Here is a 24,934-nt window from a genome sequence, read left to right as displayed (position 1 = left end):
CTGCCATGACAATGCAAACTAAAACCATGTACTTTGCGCGTGCTCAGCAGTCTTTGCAGGTGAACCAAAGGCAGGATCAAGAGGATTAAATCTGTAGACCCATGAAGTATGAATGATTGAAGAGCAAGGCATGATCAAAGGCCGGATCAATCAGACGTGCTGTTGTCTTTCCTCGCTCTTTTCGCATTGCTTTCGGGTGTGTCTTCATGAGATGGACGCTTATGACCTTCGTTTGGCTTCCGCTTGACAAGTGAAGAGAGGTCATTGGCATTTTTCGTAACTGCGTCTAGTTTTGCCTTTTGCTCGGAAGCAGATTGTCCCATGATTTGGCCTAGAAGACCCTGCAGGACAGCTTCACCTTGCTCGTCGTCTTCTAATGAGATCGGTCCGCGACGAAGATCGACAAGCTACAAGCCAGTAAGATGTTTATCCACGATAAGGAGAGGGCTCGACTTACTCTTTGCTCCATATCACCGATGATCTCTTTCACATTGGCTATTTTTCTTTTCATAGCCGTTGTTTTATCCTCATCTCCAGAGCCTTCGCGCTCAAGTTTGGTTTGCTCTAGAGTCATTCTGACACGACAGCTTTCAATAGCCTTTTCCATGTGGAATACTGCATCCTTTCTCATTTCCTCATCAACTTTGCCCCGCTGATCATTACTATCGCCTTCGGGGTCAGTGTCTGCTTTTTGAACTGACCCAAACTCCAAGGCAAGTGAAAGTTTGTAATGGCATTCAGCAATAGATGGATCTTCCATTGCGAACAACGCCTTTCGCAAATCAAGGGCAGTTTTTAGGTCGGCAACTGCATCCATAAATCGTTCGGCCTCCAAGGAAATTTCCGCTTGTAAATCATACGTGTCCGCGAGCCTCTCCTTGAGATGTCGGATGTTGGGTGATAAGTCGGCCGACTTTCCTTTCCCACTTTCGTCGTCAATTGTTAACTTCTTGTGGTAAAGTATGCGGGCCAGATCAAGAACTTCGAAGGCATTGGCAAAATCATCATCTTCGCCATCATCGGCGCCATCTTCTTCCTTGTTGTCTTCCTCCTCGGAATCCGAGTCGTCGAAGTTTTCGTCACCGGTGAACTGGAAAAGCGACTTGCTCCCAATTGACGCAGATTGCGCATTTTCTCCGGCCGCTCCCGTCGGAGTCAACCCACTAGCAATCGCTTTTTGGATGGGGTTGTCATCGCCAGTCGTCGACTTCGATGATGAGGTATTTTGAGCCGGTGCGTTGCTTGGCTGGGGCTGCGCGTCGCCTGCCACCTTCGAGCCAAGGACGTCACTTTTGCTCACGGCAACATTGTATAGAGCTTTCCCGTAGGCATATAGTAGATCGGCGTTGTCAAGCGACAATTCTCCATTCAATCTGGCTTGAAGTTCTGTGGCCTCGGAATAAATTTCGGCGGCCGAATCGAAATCCTTAAGAGCATCTTTGGCGGCGGCTCGCTCAATGAGGCTCTCTAGCTGTGCTCGAGGGTTTTCGGCCGTAGCTCCGGTGGGACTCGGGCTGGTCTTATGTTGGACGTCCTCGGTCATGGCCACGTGACGAAATGATTTGAAGGAGGAGAACTTGACTGGAGAAGCTATAGAAGAGGATGTCGTGGCGAGTAAGGCAGGGCGTTGGTGGTGGTAGAAGGTGGAGGGTGGAAAGGACGGCGGATATGAAATTAGTCTGGAACCATCGCGGATCGCGTCGCGTGGACTCCGCGTTTCTTTGCTCCGTACGGCTTCCAGACACCCGGCCCTAGAAACCATCGTGTACCTACCCCCAAAGGACCAGACCATGATTTAATGCCGTGACAATGGATTCGGATCCAGTACCTTCGTCGTCGCCGGCGTTTGGAACGCCGGTGCATCCTTTTCGAAAGAACAAGCCCAATCCGCTATCTACTAGGACTTCTATCCTTCCTATACTACTCCCGCCCTCGACGCTTCGACCTGTCGCTTTCCGTACTTTCACCCGGAAGCACAACCTGACAATATCATCCACTGCACTCCAAACTCTAGCCACTTTCGTGGGGAAGAACTGTGGTTCGGGATGGCGCGAAGAGGGGCTCGCCGAGCGAGTTCTCGATGAGGTTGCGAAAAGCTGGAAAAAGGCCGGAGGCGGGGTCATCGTTGAAGAAGGGAAAGGGGCGTCTTTGAAAGCTATTTTGCAGGCCCTGGAGGGAAACATGAGTGGTGGCAGGGTCGTTTTGGGGCGGGTCACTACTGCGGACAAGGGCCTCACGGGAATAGCGGGCCAGAATAGACCGGAGGGCAAGGCACTGCAAGATGACAAGGAGGATGAAGACTTGGAGCTATTGCTGCATCCTCGACATTGGACCAATGTTGTCGACGCATTCGATATTCCACGCCTGACTTACAACGCCGACAAAAAATATTTCGAAATTGTCCAGTCGGAACCGAGCCTCTTTCCATCACCTTCAAGAAACATTGCTTTGCTTCGGGATCGTTACAACATTATATACCAGCGTTTGCTCCGGAATGAATCATTTCAAACACCTCTCGGTTTGTCACGCTCCGGGGGCGGGCTATCTAACCCCCAGCATGGCTACAGGCTCACACCTATTGCGAACTTGCTTGGCAGAAGTGGCACCTCGCATTTGCTGCTGGGATTACTTTCTGTGTCGCCTACGGGAGAACTCACCCTCAGCGACCTCACAGGTAGCATTGTCGTGGAGTTGAGCCATGCACAGCTAATACCTAAGGATGGGGCTTGGTTTACTCCGGGTATGATTGTACTCGTAGATGGGATCTACGAGGAGGAAGAGAACGTCAAAGGATCAACACTCGGTGGTAACAGCGGAATCGGAGGCACTATTGGGGGCAGATTCGTTGGTGTTTCTATCTGCGGTCCGCCTTGCGAGCGGCGAGATACGTCCTTTGGGTCCAGCATTCGGGATGGAGGCGGAGAGGTCAGCTCCAGTGGAGGACTTGGGTGGGTGGACTTCCTAGGCCTAGGGAGTGAGCGTGCACGAGGTCCACGCATGAGACAGGTCCAGGCTAGATGCCTCGACCATGCGCGCGATGGCTCCGAAACTCCGAATCGATTCAAGGTAGCCGTCATGTCCGAGGTGAACCTGGACAATATGAAGGTTGCGGATGCGCTACGAAGGCTTTTTGGTATCTACAGCGATCTTCCCCCTGGGGAGCGCCCGATGGTTTACGTCCTCATCGGAAACTTCGTCCGGCAGGCCACGGTCAGCGGCGGCGGCCAGGCGGGGAGCATTGAGTATAAGGAGTATTTCGATTCGCTCGCGGGAATTCTGTCTGATTTCCCTTCAATATTGCAGCGCTCCACGTTTGTTTTTGTACCGGGCGACAATGACCCTTGGTCTTCTGCTTTCTCGGCTGGTGCTGCTTCTCCAGTCCCCCGGCAAGCGATTCCTGAGCTTTTCACCTCGAGGATAAAACGTGCATTTTCCATGGCCAATGCCGAGTTGGATCATTCCCAGGGCGCCGAGCCCGCCGGCGAAGCTATTTGGACCTCAAACCCATCTCGCCTCACTCTTTTCGGGCCAGTTCATGAAATTGCTATATTCCGCGATGACATTTCCGGCAGGCTTAGACGCTGCTCGTTGGACATGACACAAAACCTAGATTCTTCTGGTACGGCAATGGACGGGGACATGGAGACTGATTGCAGATTACACCCCGCGCCTGAAAGCCATGGGGAAATTAGACCGACAGACGCCAAATCCTCTCCGGCTTCGGCGGTTCGAATGGCTCGCAAGCTCGTCAAGACAGTACTAGATCAAGGCAGTCTGTCACCTTTCCCTCTCTCGCTGCGGCCCGTACTTTGGGATTATGCATCGTCGTTGCAGCTGTATCCACTACCAACCGGGTTTATCCTAGCGGACGCAGAGGCAGCACCTTTTTGTATGACATATGAAGGGTGCCATGTGATGAATCCCGGGAGGTTAATTCCTGAGATCAATATGTCTTGCATGCAGTGGATCGAGTACGATGTTCTGAAGAATCGAGGGAGAGTGAGAGAGGAACGCTACTAGATCGTCTGCCCCCGAAACTAGTGAAAACACAGATTACGTATCTAATGAATGACTGACTGTATCGTTATCTATGACCTTGAGAGGCAACCTTGGTGTTCACTGGGAAACTTGGGCAGGTCAAATTGGAGAGATCTAGTATATTTGAATCAATTCTAGGGGTTCTGAATTAAGCTGTCAAACATCCTAGAATCTCATATCATCACCTTCACAGAGCCTTTCTCCCTTCTTTTATATATATACCTATGTACTGTATACAGAGATCCAACTATACACATCGTTGAGGTGGAACGGGGAGCAATTCATTCAAAAGGTGCAACATGTAACATGGAGCAAGCCCACCATGTGCGTGACATTAGAAGAGATACTATTTAACAATCACTAAAAAGATACATGTGTCCACCCAACCGGAGGACAACTCGTGCCTGAGGCACAACAAAAATCGCTTGAACCAAAAAAGCCACGCCTTAATCAATCATGATAACATCCTCTTTAAGTGACCTAGGGGCAGAGTCGGTATCTGGTGATCCGTTCTTGTTGCTCATCCTGGCCGAAGGTCCCTTTCCTGTCAGACGGGGATCTGCCTGAGTATGCATCGAATCGCTACCAGAATGAGTAACAAGATGAGATGCCACATCCTTCTGACCGCTAGTAATACACTTGTCAAGCTCCAAGATGAGATTTCCGACCTTGTCAACATCGGCAACAACCCCGCTACCGAGCCCTTTCCAACCGTCTCCCTTGGAATTGAATAGTCTACTTTTGAAATCCGGGTCAGGTAGATTTTTGGGCAAGGGATCCTGCGGGCCGCCCGTGTAGTGAAGAATCCAGATCAGTTGCTCTTTGATTTGGCCAGCTCTTAAGCTGAAGCGGAGGTTTTGGTTCGGATAGTGGATAATGAAGGTTTTTGCATTGCGGACAATCACCTGCATTTTCAGGTGCCCTCTGTAAGATTGATTGAGCATGATTTGATCGAATGCTTGCATCAGAGGAAGCGTGAGTGAGAGAAGTTCGGTGACAGCATCGAGGCTGGTGTCGGCAGAAGAATGATTCAAAATAGATGTCAGGGGCCCTTGAATACGGCGATGGGGATTCGAGCAGGCAAAGGTTATGCTCAGGCGCAAATGAAACATGGGATGCGGTTGAGATGAATCCAGTCCCTTGCGAGGTAGAGTTTCAATATCAAGGTGGGAAGATAGACTCCCTTCTGGACCATATGCGAAAGCAACTCGCGATAATGACAAGGATCGTGGTTCCATTTTCTTGCATTGAAGAGTCTCAAGGACTGATAGAACACATTCTAGCCGCTGCAGATTTTCCATCAGACTATTTGTCACAGGACGACCAGGCGGAGCAAGAAGACGAATAGCAAAGCCACGGTCTCGCCTCGAAAAGGCGAGCGAGCGATCCCACTTCGCGCTCAGTAAACTGAAAGCCTTTGCAGGGATAAGTAGATTGCCGTAGGCCACCATTATGGCGACTTTGCTACGGGGCTCGACCCCACGGAACGCAAGGCGGATTGTGTTTTTAATCAGGCCCTTTGTTTTTGACCCGCCAGGTAACGTTAGTTGAGAAGTTATTGGGAGGTTCGCCGGGTTGTACCGAATGAAAAGGTCTGGAACTCGAAGATCTGGCCCTAACACCAATTTGTGCAAAGGTGGATGAAAAGGGGAAGACAGCAAATCAGCCATATGGCGCGCATTGGCATATATAGCCAGAATACCAGAAAGAGAATGCCCTATATCAGCGAATGACGTATCGCTGATGTGCTCCTGCAAAGGTAAAAGTGCACTGCCAATAATCTGGCCAGTGGCGTGTATTGAATGCCCGTCTGCCAACGTCGGTGTCGGAAGCTGAATTACCCACCAGTTGTCGCCATCCATGCTACTTGTGGCCGCCACAATCCAGTTACGCTCCCAGTATGGGTGCGAGAAGAACGAAAACCGCATGACGTTGACCGGGAACACCCTTCGGACGTCAATTTTTAACCCCCTCGGGTTGACGGACTCGAAACCAAGCATTTTGACATGCGCTTCGATCTCTTCTATAGCCGCAATGCAACGTAGTCGAGACACACGGGAAACGATATCATCGGCCGAGGACGTTTCGGTGCCTCTTTCGCCTTCTGGTCGTTCGAGAGCACTAGGGCGAGCCGATAAAATTACTGCCCCTGACATGGGCTCGATTGAGACCCGGAGATGCCTTGAGGGAGTGAGCTGAACATCGAGTTGACAATCCCCAGGCTCAATTCCAGTCAGCTGAGTTTGCAAACTGAGTATCCCAGCTGCAAACAAAAAACTTTGGCTCAGTATGTTATGCGCGGCAAATAAGATATGGGACGTGTGCAACGCAATGACGCTTCGGAGGACGCTTTCCAGAGAGAGGTTCACGGTGTCGAAACCAACACCAGCACTATCAATCTCCTGTCCATCCCGTAACCAGCGCAGTCCCAAATATGGAACACCATGGCTATGGCCTCGACCGCGCTTAATCCCCAATTCAAGCCAGCTTTTAGTTCCTGGCTTGAGAGCCCAATAATGCACAACAAGCGTTCTGTGCAACAATTCAATGCGCAAAACATTTGACCAGAGACCTCTTGCTAATTCAACAGCTTGTTTGAACAGGATGTTGATCTTGTTAGTCAGGACCAGACTGTGCAGCAGATCAAAGCAACCAGTCAAACCACCATGCTTAAGCGTGTCGTTGATTTTGACTTCGAGGTCGTTGAACATTCGACCCTGTGGAACGGAAGCCGACGGGTGGAACAGAAAGCGAATGTCAACAAAGTAGAATTGAGACGACTCGTTTGCCTCCCCTATCGAAAGGTCGAGCTCGAACTCGCCGGATACAATGAATGTGACACGGCCATCATGAACATGATAAGTTTGAAAGGAGCGGGGGATTATTTCACGTAATGCCAGTCGGGCGCTAAGGATTCTGTCGATTTTCCTTAATTTTTTAAGCGTGCTCTTAGCGGTCAAAGACCTTGGGGGCTTGTAGCCAAACTATATGACGACGAATTAGAATATACTTTCGATATCAGGGATGGGGATGAAACACACATCTGGCATTGACGTGATTTTGGCTTTGGACAAGACTTCCAATGCCGTTTTCAAATCCGGATTTGCCACTTGGGCTTGAACGAGGTTCCGTTTCAAGTCTCCGATCCATTGCAAGGCAGATACGTAGGATTGGTGACGATTGCGAATGAAATTTTGTAGGTCGATTAGCTTACTGACATCGGCCGCTTGTCGGCTCCATTGAGAGAGAACGAGGAGCTTAATAAATTCAGCTCGTTTCGCGTGAGCGAAGTTTAGAACGCGGAGTTTCTTCTGTATATTTTCAGAAGACTGGTTGCCCGATGATTTTCCATTGGCTGACTGGAACGAAACATAGTTAGACGGGATCTGGTTATCCGCCAAATCTGTAATTAAGTCAGATAGATCGTTCCAGCACTGCTGCACAGATCTATTGACCAAAGTTGAGAATGGGAAAAAGCCTTGAGTTATGTGTGGCAACTCTGGGACCCTGTCATTCATCCTCAAAGCAAGTTTGGTTGACGCTGGCCTGTGTTCCTGGTTTCCATAGTCTACTTTCTGAGACACTCCGTTCGTATAAACAGGACTCTTATTTGTACCGCCTTGGTTGCTGTCACCAGGAGAGGTGGACATGCCATTCATAGCGTCTGTGCCCTGCTCAGATCTAACGATACTGGCATTGTCCATGATGACACCCGGCATGTCTAGGCTCGCGCTCGCGGCTACCTAAGAATTCTCTTCCTTCTTCCACACCCTGCACGGGTTTTGAGATCAACCCCCCGAATCCGGCACTGGGGCAAGGAAGACAGCCGATGGCACACGCTTGGCTCTGAGAGGTTCAGTGTGGTGCCATAAGTCTGTCAGTGGGCGCGAACGATCGGCTCCGTTGGAATGAAGGATTTGTTTGCAGTATCGTTTGAGGTATCGTTCGAAGGCAGTACAATGTTGAATGCGTTGTACCCTCGTGGAAAGGTATGTAGATGCGTTGTCGCAGATACGAAGTACACTGAATTGGAAGGCGAAAAAAAATCTCTTCGGAGAGATGATATTAGCACTGGTGATGAGGTGAGACCGAGCTGAAGGTCCAAGTAGGTGAAGCAGTTTTTTTCTTCTTGCCTTGATCCCAAACCAGAAAGTGGAATGTAGACAAAGCTTCGCACCTTCAAGATCTCCGGAGGTATGGAAGGGGATTACTAGGGAACAAAGGCGGGGGGAAGCTTGAATGATATCAAGATGATTGTTGCAATAGAACAAAACATGAATGGAATTCAATTCCCTGTCTGTAAAGTATTAGGGAGAATTCATTCATAGGGAGCGTCTGTGTTGTCAGAAGAAACCTTGTTGGACAATGAAATCCGTAGGTAATGATGAATGAATACCGCGGATGGATGCGACGCAAATGCACGAGCCTCGGGGTATCAGCCTCAGTGGCTGGTTGTGCATGCCTTGATGCCTGCTTACAACTAAGACGTTGGGTATGGTAAGTGAGTACATACCTAGGTAGGTATATAATACTGTACCGTAGATACCGAGATATATAATTACTGTAATATTTCATGCAGGCCCCATGATCGGTTACCACTAGAGCGTAGATCATACCAGGTACTAGTCATGCTTTCCAATGTCACAGGTCACAAGGCCGGCCCAAAGCTAGCTCCGTGCTACCTGCATCCTCTTAAGTTACAGGATCACCATCTTTAGCTATCTAGTATTTATCTTGCTCATCGCCCCTTTCCTTCTCATAGTGGCCGACCGACCACCTAATTGACTCGCCACTGCTCCACAACGTTTACGCGGACGACCCAGGCGGACATTTCGTCCTCTCGACCCACGAGCTAACTTAGAATCCCGGCCCTTTGATATGAAAGCAAGGTTTTATTAAAGAGACTCAATATGTGGGAAGATGAAAGCGCCGAAATAACCTCGCGCTCTCGATATCCTGGTGATGACACACGACCTACGAGCAATAGAGAGCTTGCTGGATGGCTCAGTTATAGTTGGGCAGCTGAAGTCTTTGCGGTGTGCGCAATGGGTATACCCTCCCAAGTTTAAGGTGGGCTGATGCAGGTCGAGGCTAATCACAACGTAGGGTCGTTCCTCCCCATTACGCTGGAGCAAATGGCTCGTGACCGTGGTGTCCTTCTATCAGATAAGGTGACGCCGTGTGTGGATTGGCAAACCCCGAGGCAACCATCTTTACTTGACTCGTGGAGTTATAATGTCACTACTGATGCGAGCGAGAGCTATGGAACACTAGCCACTGGCCAATGCATTGTACTGATTCTCGGTGTCGAAATTAACACGGCAAGCTTTGCTATGTACACATTTTCCTTGAGTGTCTTTGTGCAGGCTATGTTGATCATATCTATGTCTGGTGCTGCAGACCATGGGAGCTACCGCAAAACTCTCTTGGTTACCTTTGCTTTTATTGGCTCCTTGACGATGATGCTGTTTCTTGGAGTTGTGCCAGGGCTTTACATTGTCGGTGGTCTGTTCGGAATAGTGGCAAACACCTGTTTTGGGGCATCATTTGTTCTTTTGAATTCCTTTTTGCCCCTGCTAGTCCGCCAGCATTCTTCTGTGCTTCGAACAGTCAGTGCAGATGCTTCTTACGCCCCAACGAGAGAGGACTGCTCTGTTCAAAACAGCGATGGCCAAGATGATATCGACGTGATCACACCGCTTCTCCAACGCAGACAACACAGCCTAGATCCTCCCGGGGACACCTCGCAGGCACTAGAGCTCTCGACTAAGATATCCTCTTATGGAATAGGGATCGGATATATTGGCTCTGTGATATTACAATTGATTTGCATCCTGGCTGTCGTTGCTACTAAACAAACCACCTTTTCTCTGCGGCTTGTCCTCTTTCTCATCGGACTCTGGTGGTTTATCTTCACCATTCCCGCCGCACTTTGGCTTCGTCCACGACCAGGACCTCCTCTTCCGCACGATGAAGGGAAGCAAGATCGCTCTTGGATTGGCTACGTGGGTTTTGCTTGGAAGTCCCTTGGTCGCACTGCTATGCGAACTCGACACCTGAAAGACATATTACTGTTCTTAGCAGCGTGGTTTCTACTGAGCGACGGAATTGCCACTGTCAGTGGCACTGCTGTTCTATTTGCCAAAACCCAATTGGACATGCAGCCTGCAGCATTGGGCATGATAAATGTCGTGACAATGGCTGCCGGGGTATTCGGGGCATTCTCCTGGCGCTATGTGTCAAGCATATTCAACCTGCGTGCTTCACACACAATAATTGCATGTATTATCTTGTTTGAGATCGTGCCCCTCTATGGTCTCCTGGGATTTATCCCGGCAATCAAGAATTTGGGGTACCTTGGACTCCAGCAACCCTGGGAGATGTTTCCCTTGGGTATTGTTTATGGCCTTGTTATGGGAGGCTTGTCGTCATATTGTCGAAGTTTTTTTGGAGAGCTCATCCCGCCCGGCTACGAAACGGCCTTCTTTGCTCTTTATGCCATCACCGACAAGGGGTCGAGTGTTTTCGGGCCCGCTATCGTGGGAATAATCACGGACCGTTATGGTGAGATCCGGCCAGCATTCGCCTTTCTTGCCGTCTTGATACTGCTTCCACTGCCGCTAATGCTTCTCGTTGACGTCAATCGAGGTAAACGGGATGCCTACGCGCTTTCGGTAGAACTGGCGGGCCACTCCACACGGGACACACCTTGCTACGGTGCAACTCCACAAGATCAACCAGAAAATGAAGAGGCCGTGGCCCACACCGAGCATTGATTGACAATGAGGAGGGGAAAATCAGAAAAGACCGATCCGCATGTTTCATATTCCGTAATTCATCCATTGTCCACCCCAGTCTGTTTGGGTACGAACCGCTGGTAGACCATCTCCGTAGTAACTAGCTATCAGACGGTGCCAGCTGTCCGGGCTCTGGAATAATAAACAAGCATGCTGGATCCAGGGGACCCGGTCCCTTACGTTACTAGGTACCGAAGTAGGTATGTTACCAAAGATACCTAGGTATCGGGTACCAAGGTACATACCAACCGCCCTTACCATATCGGTAGCTGGTTACCATGAAGAGACTAGTGTAGGCACATACAGTACATACATAGTACATACGTAGGTGACTAGGTGTATATGTATGTACCTGAAGGATACTAAGGGACTACTACGGAGTTTAAGCAGGCAGACTCTTCAGAAAGGTTCCTACTACTTTCAGGGTTCAAGTACTAGATAGGAGGATTTAGGGAGTAGCCAGCCAGGTACTAGACTCCTCCCGGTAGGTATTGCCTAAGTACCCAGGGAGTCTCCCTTGCTGTACCTGACTGACTACCGGGCGCCGCCCCTCTCAAGCATGAACCAGTCAGATTAGCTAAACAGCAGAAAGAACAAACTGTCCTCAACTCCCCCAGCCCATACAATACTTAACGGGCCTTCTCACCTTTGCGTCCGCCACCTTTCTCTTACCACCTCTTCTCCTTCCTCCACCCAGCTTCTACAGCTTCATCAATCACCTTATTGTGCTTCCTTTGCCAACGAAAAGCTGTTTGGAAAGGATAGGGCACCTGTCGGTTCTAGTTTTTGTTTTGCTCAGACCAAATTCGATTCTGCTTTTCGTGACATCCACACAACAAGATGCGATCTTTTGCGCCTTGGGCCTTGAGCCTCTTGGGCGCTTCGGCGGTGGTGTCTGCCAGCGATGCCCAGGCTGATGTCCCCTCTGACGTGAAATCACTGACCCAGGACACGTTCAACGATTTCGTCAATGAGCATGATCTAGTACTGGCGGAGTTCTATGCACCTTGGTGTGGGCACTGCAAGGCTCTGGCGCCCAAGTATGAGGAGGCTGCCACTCAGCTGAAGGAGAAGGATATCCCCTTGGTCAAGGTTGATTGCACTGCAGAGGAAGACCTTTGTCGGGACCAGGGAGTAGAGGGTTATCCCACCCTGAAGATCTTCCGCGGCGTTGATTCCAGCAAGCCTTACCAGGGAGCTCGTCAGACTGAGGCGTGAGTTTTATCTTCTCTTTTTGTACCTGACAGGATGCTGACCTACCAGTCTCGTGTCATACATGATCAAGCAGTCCCTTCCGGCCGTTTCCAGCGTCACTGAAGATAACCTCGAGGATACCAAGACCATGGACAAAATCGTTGTGATTGGCTACCTCGGATCTGACGACAAGGCCGCCAACGAGGCGTTCATGGCCTTGGCAGAGGCGCAGAGAGACAACTATCTGTTCGCCGCAACTGACGATGCGGCTATCGCAAAGGCTGAGGGCGTCAAGCAACCCTCGCTTGTCCTTTACAAAGACTTCGATGAGAAAAAGACCATCTACACGGGTGATATTGAGCAGGATGCTGTTCTGACTTGGGTGAAGACTTCCAGTACCCCTCTTGTGGGTGAGATTGGCCCAGAGACCTACTCTAGCTATATCACGGTGAGTCATCCTCTTCTATGCTTTCCCCAAATAAGCTGACTGACCTTGATAGGCTGGCGTCCCCCTCGCCTACATTTTCGCGGAAACGGCTGAGGAGCGTGAGAAGTTTACCGAGGAATTCAAACCCATCGCCGAGAAGCACAAGGGCCTCATTAACATCGCCACGATTGATGCCAAGATGTTTGGAGCTCATGCTGGAAACCTCAACCTTGATCCTCAGACGTTCCCCGCTTTTGCTATCCAAGACCCCGAGAAGAAGGCCAAGTATCCTTATGATCAGTCCAAGGAGGTCACCGCCAAGGATGTTGGAAAGTTCATTCAGGATGTTCTTGACGGCAAGGTCGAGCCCAGTATCAAGTCCGAGCCAATTCCCGAGACCCAGGACAGCCCTGTGACTGTTGTCGTGGCCCATTCCTACAAGGACCTTGTCATTGACAATGAGAAGGATGTTCTTCTCGAATTCTACGCTCCCTGGTGCGGGCACTGCAAGGCGTGAGTAACCATACCCGGAAACTAGGTTTGATGGTCGCTAATTGTTCTAGTCTCGCTCCCAAGTACGAGGAACTCGCAAGCCTCTATGCCGACGTTCCCGATCTCGCCTCTAAGGTCACTATTGCTAAGATTGATGCAACGGCCAACGATGTCCCCGATGCGATCACCGGCTTCCCCACAATCAAGCTTTACCCTGCCGGCAGCAAGGATTCCCCTGTTGAATACGCTGGGTCGCGTTCCCTTGAGGATCTTGTCAGCTTCGTGAAGGAGAATGGTAAGCACAAGGTTGATGCTCTTGTCAACGCCGAGGAAGGCGGCGAGGCCGCCGAAAGCCCTTCTGCTTCTAGCGAGACTGAGGCTCCGGCCGCCACTGATGACAAGGCCGACCACGATGAATTGTAAACTTGTCTTAATTAACGAGATCTGTAATCTTCAAATTGAACGTACTTGAATTTGTCTTGCCAGTAGTAGTACTTGCCATGCTATGTCGCTCTGTGTACCCCGAATTTTCTACTGCCGTAGATACTAACACATCTTGTCCGACCACATCTTTGAATTCGTAGAGAATAACTAATAATAATAGCTACCCCCCCAAAGGCCGACGAATAACGGACTTAGAAGACAATATTACCTGTCAAGATTCCTTAATTACACAACCGATAAACTCCAACGGACAAAAACCCCGGCACGTATACAACTCGCTGATACCTAAATCCTCACCGATATGAGCTGTAACAGAATAACCCGCATCACCAGCAGCACTCGAGCACAACACAATATCCTTTCCGTTCAATCGCTTGTCTCCGCTGCAGCCAGAGCCTCCAGAGCGTCTATGTCATCATCGAACTCGTCAGGTGGCGCATCGCCGTCTGCTTCCTCTGACGGTGTGGGAGCAGTTCCTCTCGTTGTAGGGGTCTTTGGCTTATCAACAACAACGGAGGGACTCTGAATTGTGGCCAAAGGAGAGGTTGTCTTCACATTTGATGTCAAACTCCAATCAATGACTTCGTCTGCCCCATAACGTTCAGCCAACCATTCGTTGCATTTCTTAAAGTGTTGATTGGTGAACTGAATTCACAGATTAGATCACTACGATTCAAGTCAAAGAGCGGTATCGAAAGAATGGCCACTTACAAAGCCCCTAGACGCGCTGAGCGGACTAGGATGGACCGACTGTAGCACGCAGTGTTTCTGCCGGTTAATGCTCGTCACACGCTTGCCTGCTGGGTTTCCCCAGGCAAGAAATACCACCCCACGAGATCGCACACGTGCTACTATATCGATGGCCTTTTGAGTAAGCCGTTCCCACCCTTTGTTTGAATGGCTGGCGGCCTGATGCGCGCGAACCGTCAAGCAAGTATTAAGCATTAAGACTCCCCGTTCCGCCCATGGAGTGAGTAAACCACCTTTGTTCGGCGGCTGTTCAAAGGAGGGGTAGTCATTCTTGATACCCTTGTAAATATTGACGAGAGATGGAGGAGCCGAAGTGGGAGGGCGAACGGAAAACGCCAAGCCATGGGCCTGGTTGTGATTATGATAGGGATCCTGACCGACTATGACTGCCTTCACCGTGTGTAGAGGTGTATGACGGGACCTGTCGGGTTTTCAGCACCGTGCTGATAACTTTGTCTTTTCGGATGAGCCTACCAGGAATAGATTTCGTTCTCCGGTGGGAAGACTTTAACCCCAGACCGCTTTTCTTTCTCAAGAAATTGCTTCAACGCCAGAAACTCCGGTGTAACTAGTTCGTCTTTCAGCTGTGCCAGCCAGCTGTCGTCCAAAGTTTCAATCTCGAGCCGAAGGAGTTCCGCTTGTTCTGGGGTTAACGACGCTATCCACTTCTGCTTGTTGAAAGTCGACGAAGGCGGGGTTGACGACTTGGGTTCAGCCGTCTTGACTTTGGCCTTCGGGGCACCGAAAAACGATGTGATGCTGCCATTGGCTTTGGGCTTCTTCGAGTCGGTGGCTGAGGCTGTCAAATGATTGGCATTGCGTTTCACACCTGTAGGGCTAGTCATGGTGCTTCCTAGTGTGCGTTCGTGTGCGGCAACAGAAAACGTGACGGGGAATAGATGATTGATATCTGCGATTGGAAGATGAAGCAATCAAGGTGTCAGAAAAATTGTAAGTAAATGTAGCAGACGTAGACGACTCACATGGTTGAGGACGAAGGATTTGACAGATATTAGGTAGGTATGTAGGTAATTGTGTGTGACTTCAAGATTAATGGTAGATTTGGTAGATTTGGTAGATTTGGAAATTCGATTCTTACCTAGACCTCTAGCGGCCTGGATAAGGTAGATAACTACCATGATAAGAAAGGTGATAGATCTTCCAAAGACGCGTCGCGCGTGTCCGGCGTCGCGCGTGTGAAGGAAGAGCTTGGATGGGTCGGTACTGTATGTAGGTACAGTATATGTACAGTACAGTACACCGTGTATAGTATCTGGTACCCAGTATGGTAAGGTAAGGTAATATATCTTTGGTGCATATTTTACCACTTATCACCAATCCACTCTTGGCTTCATCAATGAATTTTAGATCGATGATCTCCCCTATTACCCAATAGGCACCTGAGGGCGTGATGGAGCTTACCTGGTTTGCTGATTCTCCCCAAGCGCGTCGCAGGACTAGAGCTCCCCGTGCATGCGCTTCTTGTCAGCGAAGAAAGGTTGGTTGGTTTCTAGCTTGCTTCCATCTGCGGTATCCTCTCATGCATTAATGATACCTTGATGTATACGCATTTCATCTATGCACGCGGCTACGTGTCCCTGATCGCCATGCTTATAGGGTGCTCTGGAGTTCAAAAGCTAATCTCGCAATGGCTACGATCTAAAACAGAAGCGCTGCCGTCATTTGAGTACTGGGACTGGCCTGAGCCAATGCTCCGGGGAACGGCACAATGGAACTACTCCGCAGCCACCAGCCACTTCCTCGGATGCTGAGAGAGGTGCGCTGACGCCCGATATGATACCCTCGGAACCCCTTCACACAGAGCGTTTCGTAGGGGATCTCAACCCTGAAGCTGCAATTCGGGAGAGATTGGACGTCATGCCCGAGAACCAGCTTCGTGACCGGATCGGACTCTGGATCAACTCGCCTGCTACACAGAGCAATGAAGAAGGCCGATCACAGACTCTAGCATCCTTTCTACAGCATCGATGCGCATCCATAACCAGGGCCTTCGAGCGCCTTCCCCTCTCAACCCAAGATGGATTGATTCCGATCTATACCTCCAAAGTCAACCATATCCTCCCCCTTGTTGATAAGTATTCTTTCTCCTGTGCCCACGCGGCGGGAACGGCATCTGTATTCCTAGAAAAAGCCATGTGTCTCGTTGCGGCAAAAGACAGTGCAGCCATTTCCCACCTTCGGCTGGTGGCCAACGGCTCTCTCCTCTCACCAAGGGAATTCTGCTCCGAAATATACAAAGGCCTCGTCCTCGTGATGAATGACGGGCTCGAATCAGACCGGATCACTCGGATCCGTGTATTGGCGCTCATGTCTTTGCACTGTGAAGGCTATGAAGGAGCAGAAGCTGCCTCTATGCATCTTTGTCAGGCGATTCATCAGGCGCAGACTTTAGGATTACATCTCGATAGACCGGATCGGGCTACTTTTACTAGGGATTTATTTTGGTGCCTATGGACTCTGGACAAGATGCATGCATCCATAGGCGGCCGGCCTGTGCTTCTCGCAGACCGCGACATTGGTATCGAGAAGCCCGAAACTAGGACTACCGGCGCTAGAAGGGCATTTGATGTTTGGTTTGCCATCACAGAGTTGCTTTCGAGCGTGATTTCGTTCTATCGGCCAACCACGGATCATATAGTGGGTTGGGAGGCAGACTTTCCAACGTTTGAAGACATCATTGGTGACAACGTACGAGAAGATGTAGATTTTGCTACACTTGGTGCGTCTACCCTCTTTTGGGGTGATCTTTATATATACCGCCTAGCTTACATGAATCCCAGGCTTCCTCGAACTTTTTTATCATGCCGTTGGGATTCTATCCTGTAGATATAAACCATCCGATCGTCCTGACAGCTCCAAACCATCTTATACTCGGCAGAATCTCGCAGCCATTCGAATATACTCCATTGCTGCCACTGAATGTAGTCAACAGCTACCCCCGCTACCAATTGTCCCTTATGCACTAGCGTTATCGATGGGCGTCGCGTACCAGCAGTTTCGGTCAAGTAAATTGATCACTCAACTTAACCGAGCCAAAGCTAGCCTAGAGGCCTGCTGTTCTTTACTAGAAGACATAGGAAGCTGCTGGTATTCTGCAGAAGCAATGGCACGGCTGGGACGCAGGGCATTGGTCCTACAGAACGTGAGATCTGATAGTAATCGGGACCTCAGATCGCAGGGGACATCTCAGACCATGTCTGCTGCATCCGAGCAGCCAGAGAGTCCCGCTTCATGCTTGCCATTCTCGTTCCTTGAAGACACTGGGCGTATCGGCGAAGCGCCTCTCGACCCGTCAATACCCGCACCCACCCCTGACAGGCCTCTGGTGCCCGACGACAGCGAACCCGGCGAATTTGCCGATATTGACATGTTGTTTGGTGACTTTCTAGACTTATCCTTACCCACGAATTTTTGGGATCCTGTGTTCTTCTCGGACACACATCCGTGACGTGCTGCTTGGAGTTTCGACGAGCAAGCATCAATCCCGAACTGATCGGTGGAGACGGAATGAACTGCCGATCGTTATACAATGGAATGGAACCATTCTAATCTTGACCCTCTAAACCATTAACAAAACTTGCTCAATCGAGTCATCTACACCGGGTCAATAGCCTGATGGCGGGAAAGTAGATTAGTACTTAGTAGTCCGGCGTGAGTCAAATGATCCTCTCTATTAAGGCATCAAGATATGGCCTAAGGCCTGTTCAGTTAGTTAGTTCCTTTCGCTACTCCGAGTCCTCTTCTTCCTCTCCCCCCTTTCATCATCATCATTCATCCTCGTCTGCTTTGCTGATTGACCGGGTCGGCTCCCTCCCGTTTCCAAATTCCCCACCCACTTGGTTCGTCCACGGTCTCAGGTTTCAAATTGAGGGTCTGACATCCTCAGACCTCTCTGGTCTCGACCGAACTCTTGGTTCGCTCGCTTGACACGCCACGACTCAAGCGATCAACGATCAACGATCAACGACCAACTCATAGCTTTTCTTTCAGGCCCATTGTTCCCAGGTCTCTTTCTCCCCCTCCCTTCCTCGTTTTGGGACTCAATTGGCATCATTCCATTTCTCATTTTTTGACTTTTATTTTTATCTCCTGGATCTAATTAATTTCTTTTCTTTTTCCCCTCTCGTTTGCTCTCACACAATTCTCTTTGTCTTCTTTTCTATTTTTCCGCTCGTGTATGATCGAATCCCTATAGATCATGCTTGGCCTTTGAGTTATTTGCCTCTCTGTGTTCCACCTCGAACGCTGAATCGTGTGTCGCATCATTTAAACCGAATAGGTACTGTGTTGCTGCTTCGTGAAGGTCTACAGATGACTTCTTGAAGCACTTCGGACAGGAGAACCCTTGGAATGTGATTGACTTGAGCTGTAACCAAGCCTGATGGACCTTGACTGCGCGCTATTAAATTGGAGTCCGCCTTCGCAAAAGTAATTGGTTTCATTGCCTGCCCGCTCTGGTATGCGCAGGTGGATAGCCTAGAGGATCTAGAAAGTTGGATAGAGGAGAAATCTTGGTGACAGTAGATAGCTTCGCCTATCTGCTACTGTCTCATTCATGGCCCCAGCATCCAGCGATCCGGAACCATCTGCGACTTTTGCCGGTGCAGAATCCGAACGAGAACATGGTGCATTCAAAAAACATCTTGACCGAACCCCGGCCCACCCTATTCCCCAGCTTCAGGGCCCGTTTGAAGAATCCATGCTAGAGGCTCTCGAAGTCACTCGGAGTGAGTGGGTAGTGGAGCTAGATGCTCAGTCCCGCCGCAAGGATCTACTCGAATCTGCCGAGTATGAACGACTTTGTGGCCGTAAATGGCGCCAGAGGGCCGGCGAAAGGCAAGCACTCGGCCGTCTTCCAAAAGCATAGGTCCAACAAGACTGACCGTCGACAGGTATCACCCGTTTTGGAAGCTTATCTCCCAAATGACGTTCGGCGTTAGTCTCTTGACCAAACGATTGGCCAAGTCAGATGTAGAAGTTTTGAGAATCCTTCAAGCTCATGTTGACGAGATGGATGGGTTTTTGGGAAGAACGACGGAGGACTTTCTCCTAATCCAGGTTGACGTGCGCACTCGGATCCAGTATCTTAGCCTCCCACTTGGGAATCTTGAAGTCTTCGACGAGATGCTGAATGACCGCCAATTCCGCCGTGCCATGATCGGCTATAACGAAATGATCGAACATGCCGTTGACCGCTTTGCACAATCCGTCAGGGACACCCTCAAAGATATACAGAAAGGAAAGGCGGCAGTTAGCGCTCTCTGGCAATACCTTGGAGGCTCCGCAAGACAGAATGCTCCCCTATCTAACAATATCACCGCTGTATACAATGCGATGCTGGCGAACACGGAGGGGTGGAATGCCGCTTTTTCCAAACTCCGCCGAAAAGGTGTTGCCCTCGAGTCCGCACTCTTGCAGCTTGGCCTGACCATAACCGAAATGCAACACCGCGTGGGCGTGGCAAGCAGGAAGGAAGTAGTAAGATGCCTTACCCCTTCTATAGTCACACCTTGAATCCTGACGCAATGCTATAGGTATCCTTGATGCGTTCTTCAAATGCTTCTCCTGGAGGCAAACGGCTTCGAGATCGTCTTTTCGAGAGAGGACTGTCCATCAGAGTCTCGACGCCCTCGATTCCAGAAAAGCCTCTGCCATGTGACCCAGGGCTCCCGGTAACAACGAGCATGCCGCCACTGCCCAGGCAAGCTGAACCTCACCGAATGCTGCAGAAGAGTGTCCCAAATCTACGGGCCTCCAAGTCATCTGACAATTGTTACCGAAATAACCCCCTGCCAAGCCGGTCAAGATCAATGAACGGTTTTGTGAACACTGCAAATTCCATTATTTCACTATCCAACTTGCGACGCTCAAGCAGTCGATTTTCAAAGGTCAAACCCACCTTGAGGGAAAGCCAAAACGAAGATGACGGGGTAGCACCAATGCGACCCTCCACAGCGCCCTCTAGAACACTCAGAGCGCGAAGTACGTCTGTCGAACAATTGAAAGCTTTTTGTAAACCCAGAAAAGACCAGCAGCAACACGTGGCAATGTTACCTGAGTCCAAAAGGCCCTCCACAGCGCAAGCGTCCACCAGAGGAGAGACAATGAAAGAGCAACTCCTGCAGTATTTCAAAGGAGATCGAGTTATGGATGCATGGGAGAGTCGGCCTCAACAAGAGAAGATTGCGAGTCAGAATTGCCAGACAAAGGGTGATCTGTGGAGTAGATTTCGTGATAGGTCGTCGAAAATCCCTGGCAACCCTGGCAACCGTGACGACCAACCGACGAACCTCCTCGACGATGACTTGGGAACACAGATGGCCTGGTTACAAGACGAAACGAAATCATTGAACACTTATTCGTTGAAACCAAGGCGTGATGTGGCTCCTCGAATCCACGTCCTCTCGGACCCCATAAGCTTAGCTCGTGGACTCGAGGAGGCTGGCGGTTCTAGGCATCAAGACGAGATTGAATCCCCAGAAGGAGATACGCAATCGATTATTACAGCGCTTCCGTTGGTGCCACCTCCACTACCGCACCAGTCAGTATCGCATCAGAACTAGCGCACTTGACTAAAATCTAAAAAGAAGAAGAAAAACATTCACTGAGATCCCCTCAAACCGTTCAGTTGGTCGCACCAATGACCCAGTAAAAATCAAATCGAACTGGACGGGTTTGAAATATCCAGCCTCTTGCCGGATAAGTTTGGCCCTGGGCTCAAGCTCTTTGTTGCACGTGAATGAAGCTGAATGAACTTTGAAGCGTCGATTTTTGCTCTTATATCCCTACTTGCCCATACAAATGGGCAGAATGAATACAGACCTATCGTGAATTTACCGCTTTTATGTAATAGCAATAATAGCATCTTCATATACCACACTTGCAGACAGAGAATAACAACTTGAAGACATTAATCGTACAGACTGTTCTGGCATACCCAGGCCTTGTTTTTATAGAGCACCCAAGAGACAAAATTCGACCCAAGAAACTCCGAAGCAGATTTGGGGTTTCTACTGGGGATGTGGCAGAACATGCGAGTCATCATTGATATGTATAGTATGAGTTTCCTACAACTACCAGAGGATGCAAGGCACGACAAATGATGGGTGAAGAATGGATATAGTAAAAGAAAACAAGACCCCCGCCCTACTTGCAGCGCTTCTCGACAATATTGGGACCGTGCTCGTCGTACTCCTTCTTGGAGATCCACATTTGATGGAAGGTTCCCAAACTGGCCAGGATGCTGCCACCGATCCAGGAGCCAAATCTACGCTCAGCCGTGTTTCCTGGCGCCGAAATCCTCACCCGTGGGCCGGGGTAGGTTTGCATGAGCTCCTGGTTGAGTCGATCGGTGAAACCGTAGAGTAGGGTCGATGCCCCAGTCACGACAACGTTAGCGAGCAAATGGGGACGGATGTCGACGTCTACATTGTTCAATGCATTCTTGATGAGTTCGGGGACGGTTTGGGCTTGAGTTGGAGCGGGAAATGTCGATTCGGGATCGTGAATCGCGGCTTTGGCGTCGAACAAGGATTCAACCACCTTATAGCGGTCGACGCCAAAAACTTGGTTATAACCGTCAGGGAACTCAAACGGACGCCCGGGGCTGCTTTTGGCGATCTCCTCGTTCGAGACCCCGTTCGGACCAGCGGCAAGAAGCTTGTTGGGGCCCGGCCACACCTGGACCACACATTCCTTGAACTCCGAAAGAGTCCGCTCTTCAAGAAGTTCCCGATAGGAAGCGTCGGGCGCTTGCTCCGACGGAAATGTCCTGAGTTTAACCTGCGGGGGCTGGCCTGCGTCCACGGCGGTCTTGGAGGATATGAGGTAGTGAGGCGTGATGGTGATAGGCTGCGGGGTGTTCGATTTGAAGAACGCTCGAATCTGCGTTGAGATGTAATCGCCTCCCAGGGGTGAATGCTGAACCCCGCGTTTCAAGATCATGCCATCATGCACCGGGGTTACAGATATGTTTGAAGCGCCTATATCAACCACCAAGGCGGACGCCTTGCCGGCAGCGAAGCTAGAGAGGGAGCGTGAGCGTGAGCGAACAAAATCTTCGAGAAAGAGAGACAAGAACTTACGACGCAAGAACACCGTTCCTTGCGAGGTAAAAGGCCGGTGTGCCCCATTTCTCCATAGCAATTTCGATTGTCTTCTCGCGCGCTTTGGTGGGATTCCAGCCGCACTCAGACATCAGGAGAGGACTATCTGAAAGAGGCTTCTCTTCAGCCTCCACACCGTCCATCTCCGTAGGCAGCTCGCCGTCCGGGACGTCGTTCAGGCCATTCTGAAAAGGATTCCCAGGCTTTGCACCCGTCAGTCGCGACGTGAAGGAGTACTCCCATACTTTCTCCGCCATATCCCAATCCTCCACGATTCCATCCCTGCCGATCGGGTTGTGAATGGACAGACCGGGGCGCGGAGTAACGAAGACATCGTCGCCGAAGATGAGCTTTTCTTGTCCGTCGGAGGTGTATTTCCCGTAGTACGAAGGGATCAGAGATTTTGGCGTGTCTTCACCCGCAAAGCCTGCGCGAGTTGTTGAAAATCCGGGGTCGAGTACAATGGCAGAGACCTCATCTGTGCGAGAGTGCGATAGTTAGCATAGAGTATGGCGCACGATTGCAGGCAATGCAAGCAAAGACACAACAAATGGCGCTCATGGGCGACGACTTACCTCCGCCATATTCGGCCGTCGACGGTGGAATGGAAGGGTTCATGTTGAAAACACGCGCGGGCGCGACAAGTCGGGAAGTTCAAGCGGGGACAGCTTTGCTCCAGTTTCACAGCGGATTCGCCTTGGGCTATATCGACAAGCGCAGAGTTGTGGAAGTCCGGGGAGAAAGGACTGGCTAGACAGCACGGGATTAAGTGGGAGAGTAATTGAAAGGTCCCTTTGGCGGATGCGGCGGGCGGGAAACCTTGGACGGGCGTTGCCGCAGCTGTAGGTAACTCTACCTAGGCTAGACTACCTACCGGAGTCCCTTCACCCTCTCTCCTCAACCTATTCACCCTCCCTTCCCCTCCGGTTGATCGTTTCCTCTCGCAACTCTCCAATACAAGTATGGACATGGAGACGAACGCCAATCCTCAGTCAGAGACGTTTTTTCGACCGCCGGCGAAGAAAAGAAAGTTCCTACGACGCCGGGCTGAGGACCTGCCGGAGGATGGTGCAGACGACAGCCTCCCAGTTGCGCCTCGGTCTCGATCTCAGTCCCCACGAGATACGCCGCAAGATGCTACGGCCCCTTATGACTTCATTCGCCGGCGACGGCTTCATCGAGCCCGCAAAGGTGGTATCGAATTCTCCGCCACCTCGCGGCAAACGACAGTCACGGCGAACCAGTCTGCTTTATCTTCGGCAACTACGGAAGAACTAGAGACTGAGAGAATTCAATCAATGTGTGATCGGTTCACGGCCCACACAGGACAAACGGTGGATGTTGACAGGCACATGTACGGACCCGCGCATTAGTGTTTTAGCTCACGCTTCTCTTTCCGCCTTGCAATGGAAGCTAACAAGATAAGGATGACGTATATAGAATCGGAAATGGCCAAGCGGAATCAACGAACTGGGCTGACGGATGCAACCGACTCCGATACTGTCGGGACAAAGGAAGCCAGCGGTGCACCGCTTTCCTTGGATCTCCCGCAACGCGAGCCTGCGTCACTGGGTAAGCTGCACGAAATCGATCTCGGCCAGGAGACCAAACTGGAGAATATCGCGCGGACGGAGGCTGCTACAAGAAGACTCGCTGGTGGCGACCACGTGGAAGACGCGCAACCCCGAGATGACGAGTTTCCCTCGAAGAACACCTCCACACATGATAGGAAATCATGGCGTCACCAAAAACGGCGGACTAGTGAGGATGACCAGAGAGACAGGCTGGTTGAAGAAGTTTTGCGTGAAAGCAGGCGTAAGTTGCCACACATCGAAGCCCCCCCCTCCGTCGGCTTCCAGTAACTTATACATTTCCCTAGTCGATGTTTACGATGAACCTGCGGAAGAGGATACGACCGTTGCCGATGACCAAGCTGCCGATGACAAGGTTGCCGAGCAGTTTCGGAGGGATTTCCTCGATGCCATTCAGTCCCGTCGTCGGGTGGCACGAGCGCGAAACACCAAAACCACCAAGCCGGAAGCGCCGCGCGGTCCTAAACTTGGAGGTAGTCGCAGTGCTAGAGCTGCGATGCGAGAGATGCAGGATAAATCCGGGCGAAAATGAAAATATTCCGCGACCACCTTCTGTTGCGCCGATGCTGTCGAAGGACAGATCGAAGGACAAGAAAGCCGAAAGCCCTTCCCCAGAGAGCAGAGAGCAAGCAGCCCGTGCGGCCCTCATACCAGGCATACCCTCCGCCGACTATTTGAGATATACATTACAAAAGAGCTATCGTCATGGGTTCCTCCTCCAGCTACATAGAGGAGCAGGCAGCAAGCAACGCAGCGACAATCGGCTGAGGGTCGTGATAGCAAGTAGTGCACGGTCACGGCACTGCGACGGATACCTACAGTACTTGGAGAGGAGCGGGACCTCGAAAACCACCACTAGATAGCCGTTAGTTCGATCTCACGGACCATGGAACGGGAAAGCACTATCTTCTTGTCTTCGATCGACTCTTCCTTGCTCGAGGGGAGGGCATACGGTTCACCGGGTAGTGTGGTGTCGAAGTGTAGATACTACCTATCTAGGTAGATAGAGGGTGGAGCCAACCAATCGGTAGGGAATTAGCGTCCTGGAATGCTGGAAGCTTAAGTACGGAGTAG

At 50.6% G+C, this 24,934-nt stretch overlaps 10 protein-coding genes across 10 annotated transcripts; 6 read left to right on the top strand and 4 right to left on the bottom strand.

Moving 5' to 3' along the window:
• Positions 1-146: 146 nt before the first annotated feature.
• Positions 147-1,543, bottom strand: KD926_010440 (SHNi-TPR domain-containing protein; the record flags this gene model as incomplete). The annotated part of the gene is made up of 2 exons (XM_053095929.1): positions 147-407; positions 458-1,543. 2 exons carry the CDS (start codon positions 1,541-1,543, stop codon positions 147-149), a joined length of 1,347 nt encoding a protein of 448 aa, XP_052960098.1.
• Positions 1,544-1,809: 266 nt separating this feature from the next.
• Positions 1,810-4,020, top strand: KD926_010439 (DNA polymerase epsilon noncatalytic subunit; the record flags this gene model as incomplete). The annotated part of the gene is made up of 1 exon (XM_053095928.1): positions 1,810-4,020. One exon carries the CDS (start codon positions 1,810-1,812, stop codon positions 4,018-4,020), a length of 2,211 nt encoding a protein of 736 aa, XP_052960097.1.
• A 464-nt stretch (positions 4,021-4,484) lies between these two features.
• Positions 4,485-7,757, bottom strand: KD926_010438 (mediator of RNA polymerase II transcription subunit 14; the record flags this gene model as incomplete). The annotated part of the gene is made up of 3 exons (XM_053095927.1): positions 4,485-7,022; positions 7,080-7,441; positions 7,655-7,757. 3 exons carry the CDS (start codon positions 7,755-7,757, stop codon positions 4,485-4,487), a joined length of 3,003 nt encoding a protein of 1,000 aa, XP_052960096.1.
• Positions 7,758-8,948: 1,191 nt separating this feature from the next.
• On the top strand, positions 8,949-10,814 carry KD926_010437 (MFS transporter; the record flags this gene model as incomplete). The annotated part of the gene is made up of 2 exons (XM_053095926.1): positions 8,949-9,087; positions 9,145-10,814. 2 exons carry the CDS (start codon positions 8,949-8,951, stop codon positions 10,812-10,814), a joined length of 1,809 nt encoding a protein of 602 aa, XP_052960095.1.
• An 861-nt stretch (positions 10,815-11,675) lies between these two features.
• On the top strand, positions 11,676-13,371 carry pdiA (protein disulfide isomerase PDI1; the record flags this gene model as incomplete). The annotated part of the gene is made up of 4 exons (XM_053095925.1): positions 11,676-12,049; positions 12,099-12,477; positions 12,530-12,969; positions 13,020-13,371. The coding sequence occupies 4 exons, from the start codon at positions 11,676-11,678 to the stop codon at positions 13,369-13,371; spliced, it is 1,545 nt and encodes a 514-aa protein (XP_052960094.1).
• A 387-nt stretch (positions 13,372-13,758) lies between these two features.
• KD926_010435 (uracil-DNA glycosylase) lies at positions 13,759-14,987 on the bottom strand (the record flags this gene model as incomplete). The annotated part of the gene is made up of 3 exons (XM_053095924.1): positions 13,759-14,037; positions 14,104-14,563; positions 14,617-14,987. The coding sequence occupies 3 exons, from the start codon at positions 14,985-14,987 to the stop codon at positions 13,759-13,761; spliced, it is 1,110 nt and encodes a 369-aa protein (XP_052960093.1).
• Positions 14,988-15,195: 208 nt separating this feature from the next.
• KD926_010434 (transcription factor domain-containing protein) lies at positions 15,196-17,611 on the top strand (the record flags this gene model as incomplete). The annotated part of the gene is made up of 4 exons (XM_053095922.1): positions 15,196-15,198; positions 15,246-15,368; positions 15,811-16,882; positions 16,944-17,611. The coding sequence occupies 4 exons, from the start codon at positions 15,196-15,198 to the stop codon at positions 17,609-17,611; spliced, it is 1,866 nt and encodes a 621-aa protein (XP_052960092.1).
• Positions 17,612-18,718: 1,107 nt separating this feature from the next.
• KD926_010433 (uncharacterized protein) lies at positions 18,719-20,726 on the top strand (the record flags this gene model as incomplete). The annotated part of the gene is made up of 3 exons (XM_053095921.1): positions 18,719-18,951; positions 19,056-19,638; positions 19,698-20,726. The coding sequence occupies 3 exons, from the start codon at positions 18,719-18,721 to the stop codon at positions 20,724-20,726; spliced, it is 1,845 nt and encodes a 614-aa protein (XP_052960091.1).
• A 583-nt stretch (positions 20,727-21,309) lies between these two features.
• Positions 21,310-22,886, bottom strand: KD926_010432 (actin family protein; the record flags this gene model as incomplete). The annotated part of the gene is made up of 3 exons (XM_053095920.1): positions 21,310-22,186; positions 22,248-22,746; positions 22,844-22,886. The coding sequence occupies 3 exons, from the start codon at positions 22,884-22,886 to the stop codon at positions 21,310-21,312; spliced, it is 1,419 nt and encodes a 472-aa protein (XP_052960090.1).
• Positions 22,887-23,230: 344 nt separating this feature from the next.
• Positions 23,231-24,392, top strand: KD926_010431 (telomere length and silencing 1 family protein; the record flags this gene model as incomplete). Its single annotated transcript, XM_053095919.1, has 3 exons — positions 23,231-23,622; positions 23,695-24,083; positions 24,148-24,392. The coding sequence occupies 3 exons, from the start codon at positions 23,231-23,233 to the stop codon at positions 24,390-24,392; spliced, it is 1,026 nt and encodes a 341-aa protein (XP_052960089.1).
• Positions 24,393-24,934: the final 542 nt, after the last annotated feature.

This window comes from Aspergillus affinis (assembly GCF_023601865.1).
Source record: "Aspergillus affinis strain CMG 70 chromosome Unknown NODE_7_length_541545_cov_85_609384, whole genome shotgun sequence".
Taxonomy (NCBI): Eukaryota; Fungi; Ascomycota; class Eurotiomycetes; order Eurotiales; family Aspergillaceae; genus Aspergillus; species Aspergillus affinis.
Note: the sequence above shows the minus strand (reverse complement) of the source record. Positions and strands in the feature narration are given on the sequence as shown.